At 60.2% G+C, this 5869-nt stretch overlaps 1 protein-coding gene across 1 annotated transcript; it reads left to right on the top strand.

Moving 5' to 3' along the window:
• Nucleotides 1-350: 350 nt before the first annotated feature.
• On the top strand, nucleotides 351-5539 carry SYT2 (synaptotagmin 2; the record flags this gene model as incomplete). Its single annotated transcript, XM_082330043.1, has 8 exons — nucleotides 351-516; nucleotides 657-826; nucleotides 2361-2477; nucleotides 2708-2875; nucleotides 3038-3205; nucleotides 3628-3745; nucleotides 4502-4635; nucleotides 5333-5539. 8 exons carry the CDS (start codon nucleotides 351-353, stop codon nucleotides 5537-5539), a joined length of 1248 nt encoding a protein of 415 aa, XP_082186169.1.
• Between the last annotated feature and the right edge of the window lie 330 nt (nucleotides 5540-5869).

Below are 5869 nucleotides of genomic sequence, written 5' to 3'. Positions count from 1 at the left end.
GAGTGTCCTCAATGTCCCCAGGAGGCTCCGAGCTGGCACCAGCATTGACGTGATGGCTGGATGATGCTCCTGCTGGCTTTGGCGATGTCAAGGGTCAGGAAACGTGGGGTCGGCTGGGCTTCCCATTGCTTGTGAGGGAACCTAGGTGTCCGGACCCTCCTGTCCTTCACAACCATTGGGCTCTACGCCCCTCTGGCAGAAGACCAAGCGCCCTGTTATAGCCCAGTGCAGATGTCCTCGGTGCAGATGGCTGCTCAGGGGCGCAGCCTGGGCACGGGGAGGGGTGTGGGCAGCAGGGACCTGGGTGACCACTGAGGTGACATTGTGTTTCAGGGAGCCCCTGACGCACCATGACATTCAAGCAAGCGTCCATGATGGCCCCGGAGGCCACAGCCACCACGATGCCCATGGCCACGATGGATAACTCCACCGAGGCCGCGGGGCCGGGTGAGACCAAGGAGGACATGTTCACCAAGCTGAGGAACAAGTTCATGAATGAGCTCAACAAGATTCCCCGTGAGTAGCTGCCTCCTTTTCCAGGTATCACCCTCCTCTTGACCCCACCACCGCTTGGGTCCCAGGGCAGCATGTGGGACAAGGCAGTGGGGTGGCTGGGAGGGAGCTGTGGGGCTGACGATACCGGCTTTTGCCTGCAGTGCCACCTTGGGCCCTCATCGCCATTGCGGTGGTAGCCGGACTCCTCATCCTTACCTGCTGCTTCTGCATCTGCAAGAAGTGCTGTTGCAAGAAGAAGAAGAACAAGAAGGAGAAGGGCAAAGGCATGAAGAACGCCATGAACATGAAGGACATGAAGTCAGGCAACCAGGTGACGTCCTTCTGGACTGCTTGGCCTCGTCCTGTGCTTGGTGTTGTAGGACGATCCCTCCCGGTTGAGTTATGGACCATGTCAGGGCACTCGTAGCTCAGGTGGCAGAGGGGGATGGAGCCACCAGGATCCCGGGATGGAACAGTGCAGACATGAGCCTGGAGCTGAGACAGCAGCACTGTCCTCCTCCAGTGCCCGGTGGCCCGGACGGAACCAGGCTCAAGCTGGCCTGGACCTGCCAATGCTTCACCCGAACCAGCAACTGTTAATTTAATCCTTTATGTCTCCCCGCCTTCCTCGGCGTTGCCCTCATTTCATTGAGCTGTGCTTTTAGCCGAGAGGGGAGGACCACCAGGCCAAAACGCTCACCAGCTTGGGGTTCCCAAAAAGCCGGTGATCAAGAGGCAGGTTCTGGTGCAGGGAGCGGAGCTGGGACTGTCTCCCCATCCCGGCGGGGCCAGCAGGACGGAGGCTTTGGTACCAGTGGGCTTGGGGCAATCCCTGCCATTTCAATGGCCCTGACCCAGGGCCATTTTGAGGGGGAGGGAGATTTTGGGTGTCTGTTCCTGCTCTTCAGAGCCACCTGGGCACCACGGGCATGCAGGCAGGGCTGGAGAGATGAGCACTGAGTGGAAATGCTCCATCATACCTGCCTGTCTGCACACCCCTGCGGTGGTGGGAGATGTGGGGTGGGATTCCTTGATGGAGGGTGAGGGCTGCCATCCCCTGGGGCTTGACGGGGCTGTACAAACCCCGATTCCCCACCTCGCTGTGGGTCCCTTGTCGATGCTCTCTGTAACATGGCTCTCTTCCCTCCCGCTGCTCTCGCCGTCCTCCCTCCCTGCTGCCTTGTCTGCGTGTTCCCTCTCCACCCCGGGTCGCCCTCCACGGTAGGTGCCACCATGAGCCTCCTTCTCCATCAGCTGCTTCCAGGTTGGGACAGGGGACCTGGGGACACATCAGGGAGGTGATAAGGAGCTGGGGCTCCCACCCCGTGGACCACAGCTTGGAGAGGCATGGAGAGGGGTGTCTTTGCCTTAGACATAGGAGAATTATGTTGTATCTCTATGATGAATTAATAAAATGGCCCTGCTACGCCCTTAGCACCGGCTGCAGTGCTCCCCCCAGCATGGGCTGTGAGGGTAGAGTATCCCTGCACCCTTTGCAGTAGGTTGCTTGCCTGCAGCCCCCTGATACAAGCACCAAACTTCCCCCCACTGGAGTAGACCCCGCGTCCCAGCGCCCCGAGGCAGCCCCCCACGCCATCTCGGCTGGACCAGCATCGAGCAGCCCGGGGGCTTCCCGGCAGATGCGTGGTTGTGGGCAGAGCCGGTGCCACCCCAGGGCTGCTCTGCCAATGCTTTATGTCCCCAGTGCGGGGGGGGGTGTGGTCTCCTTGCCCCTCATGGGGAGAACCCAGGGGGCTGAGAAGCCAGTAGGGTGCTGGAGGTCCCCAGCGGTGTGGGGACAGGGATGCTGGGCTGCGAGCCTGCCGCTGAGCTGGGCACCTTGGCTGCCGTTGCAGGACCAACAGGACGACGATGACGCAGAGATGGGTCTGACGGAGGGGGAAGGCGAAGAGGAGGAGAAGGAGCCGGAGAACCTGGGCAAGCTGCAGTTCTCGCTGGACTATGATTTCCAGGCAAACCAGGTGATGGAGGGGCTGGGGCTCGGCTGAGGAGATGGGGGAGTGGGGTTTGCCCAGGGAGGGTATTTGAGAGGAGAAGCCTCCCTGTTGGACCTGGGTGGCACAGGAGGAAGCAGGGAGCTGGGTGCTGTGCCACAGGGAGCCCTGCCCCACGCTGGGCTGGAGACAAGCCCTTGGCATCTGCAGCACGTAGCTGGGCCATCTCGCTGAAGACACCCCTCTCCCCCCTCCAGCTGACCGTAGGGATCCTCCAAGCTGCCGAACTGCCAGCTTTGGACATGGGTGGCACCTCAGACCCATACGTCAAGGTGTTCCTGCTCCCTGACAAGAAGAAAAAGTATGAGACCAAAGTCCAGAAGAAGACGCTCAACCCTGCCTTCAACGAGACCTTCACCTTCAAGGTGAGCCGCTTCCTACCCACCACACGGGACCTTGTCTCTCACTACCATCTTCCTCCCTGACTGTCTCCTGGTCCCATGCTTTGACCCTCACTGCTGGGAGCGGGTGGTCCTGGTTTGGGCTCCTCTGAGCTCATTGCCAGCCTGGTGGCCCTCTTTCTGCAGGTCCCCTACCAGGAACTGGGTGGGAAGACGCTGGTGATGGCCATCTACGACTTCGATCGCTTCTCCAAGCACGACATCATTGGCGAGGTGAAGGTGCCCATGAACACGGTAGACCTGGGCCAGCCCATCGAGGAGTGGCGAGACCTGCAGAGCGGCGAGAAGGAGGAGGTGAGAGCAGGGCTGGCGCAAGGCCCTTGGCCAGTGGAAACCCTTGGCCAGGGAGGCTGAGATGTGCTCTGCTTTCTGGGCCATCCCACAGTGCCTGGGATGGCGATTGCTGTGGGGTCCCACCTGAATGCCATGCATGTCTGGTCATGAGCGCTGGGCAGGATCTGTCCCTGTTGTGCCCCTGTGCAAAAGCCTTTCTCTAACAAAAATGAAGAGTTTAAATGTCTTGGGTGCTGCACTGAGACTGGCCTGCCCCAGAGCCAAGTGACCAAACCCTTGTGCCAGTGCACGGGGTGCCAACTTGTGCCTGCATCAAAAGTTGAGCAGGGTTTGGGGGGGACCTGCATATGGGACCATGTCCCAACACCGCGGTACAATGCACTGGCAAGGCTTTGATATCTGCTCCCTGCTCCACTTGGCAGCCAGAGAAGCTAGGAGATATCTGCATCTCCCTCCGGTACGTGCCCACGGCCGGGAAACTCACTGTCTGCATTCTGGAGGCCAAGAACCTGAAGAAGATGGATGTTGGGGGTCTCTCAGGTGGGCGCTGGCTCGTGGGCATCCTCCTCCCGCCCTGCCATGGGGCTCTCGGCATCCTTTGTTGGAGAAGGACACTGGGGCCATCAGCCTGGCAGGGCTCAGGGAAACCCCCTCCAGTGCCTGGGACCTCCTGCATCGGAGGCAGCCCAAAGTCTGGCTCGGGGGTGAGGGGAGATGGGCATGGGCTGAGCCCCCCGACCCGTAGGAAGGACATCGAATTTGGTCCACCACTGTGTCCAGGGCCAGGGTGCTGCAGGACCTGGGTGGTGAAAATGCTCCTTTGCCATTTGCTCCTGGTCCTGTCCTTGATTTGGGGCTGAGGACCTCAGTCGACAGCATGTTTTATGCTTGAAGAGTCTTCCTATCTCTGTCCCAGGGCTGAGCTCTCTTCCCAGGCGTCCTCAGCTCTCTCCAGACCTGCCTAACCAGGAGAAGAGCAGTGCCTGCATGGCTGGAAGGGTTCAGCTTTATTGCTGGGGTGCCCTGCTCCAGAAACAGGGGTGACAGGCCAGCACCCGGCAGTGTAACACCACTGTCCCCAGCCCTCCTACAAGGAGGATGCAGAAGAGCTCCATCCCTTGGCCAGTTGCTCCCACAAATCCTTTCCAGCCCAAATATTTTGGCTCTGGCCTCCATCCACAAACCTCAGAGCACCTTTACTCAGGGAGGCCTCCTTACCCCATGGTGCACCTCATCCTGGGCTGAGACTTCTCCTGGGCACCTCAGCCCTGGCTGATGCACCTTCCTGCCCCCCAGATCCCTACGTGAAGATCCACCTGCTGCAGAATGGCAAGAGGTTGAAGAAGAAGAAGACCACAGTCAAGAAGAAGACCCTGAACCCCTACTTCAATGAGTCCTTCAGCTTTGAGATCCCCTTCGAGCAGATACAGGTTTGTCCGATGACTTCCCTGGGAGGCAGGCAGGCAGGGTGGGGGTGATGAGAGAAGTCCCACAGCTGCCCGAGCCCATGTCCCAGCCTTCCCACCAGCCTGAGCAGCTCCTGCCGAGCTTCTGGTCTGGTCACCCATAAAACAGGTCCAGTCCCAACCTGGGCCTGGCCTGATGGTGCGGGCAGCTGGTGCAGGGGCTGGGCAGCACCCATGGGAGATGCAAACCCCCAACCCCAGCTAGCAGAATAGGGCTTTCCTCTGCTCCTGGCCCTACAGTGCTCGCCCCAGGTGTAGCAGGACCCCCCGGTGGCCCTAGGGGCATTTTGGAGCATTGGTAGGTGCCTTTTGCCCCTCCACGTCCTGCCCCTTGCCCCAGCCCAGCCCCGCCAAGCCCTGTAGCCCACAGCTCCTGCCGAGCCCCACACCACCCAATGGTGCCCTTTCCCAGGTGGCCATGTCAGGATGAGCTGGGCCCCCACCATGGCTCTGCCATCCCAGGATCCTCTGGGAAGGAAGTGGAGGAAGCTATGGGCATGGAGGGGACCCTGCCCCAAAATGAGCCACGGGGGGGCTCAGCCTTGGGGGACCCCTGGGGCGCCCTGCCGAGCCGTCCCGGGGCTGGGGACAGCATGGAGGCTGTGGAGCCATCACGGCCGCTGCGCCTTTCCACCCCTCTAACGAAGGTTTCCTCCTTTAGAAAGTGCAGGTGGTCATCACGGTGCTGGACTACGACAAGCTGGGGAAGAATGAAGCCATCGGCAAGATCTTCACAGGCTGCAATGCCACCGGCACGGAGCTGCGGCACTGGTCCGACATGCTGGCCAACCCCCGGCGGCCCATTGCCCAGTGGCACTCGCTGAAGCCAGAGGAAGAAGTAGATGCAGCTCTCGGGAAAAACAAATAGGAAGATTTGCTGGCCAGCACGGCTCGGCACGGCACTGCTGACAGTTGAAGCGACCCAGAGCTACTGATACCTCAGTTACGCAACCTTTGGTTTTGGTTTTTTTGTTCTGTTTTAAGCTGAAATACCCTTTGATGGCTGCGGAAGGGTTTCCAGACAGTCCCAATAGCTTCCAGGGGAAGAGGTTAAAGACACGGATGGTTCTTTTCGTTCTTCAGCATCTCTCCCTTCTGCTGCATGTCCCATCGCCTCCGCCTGTCATCCCTTCCAGGTGCAAAGCCACCATCATGCCTGGGACCTTCCCCGGCGGCCGCATCACCAGCCCGCAGCGTC

The sequence above is a fragment of the Platalea leucorodia genome, assembly GCF_965183815.1.
Source record: "Platalea leucorodia genome assembly, chromosome: 19".
Classification (NCBI taxonomy): domain Eukaryota; kingdom Metazoa; phylum Chordata; class Aves; order Pelecaniformes; family Threskiornithidae; genus Platalea; species Platalea leucorodia.
Note: the sequence above shows the minus strand (reverse complement) of the source record. Positions and strands in the feature narration are given on the sequence as shown.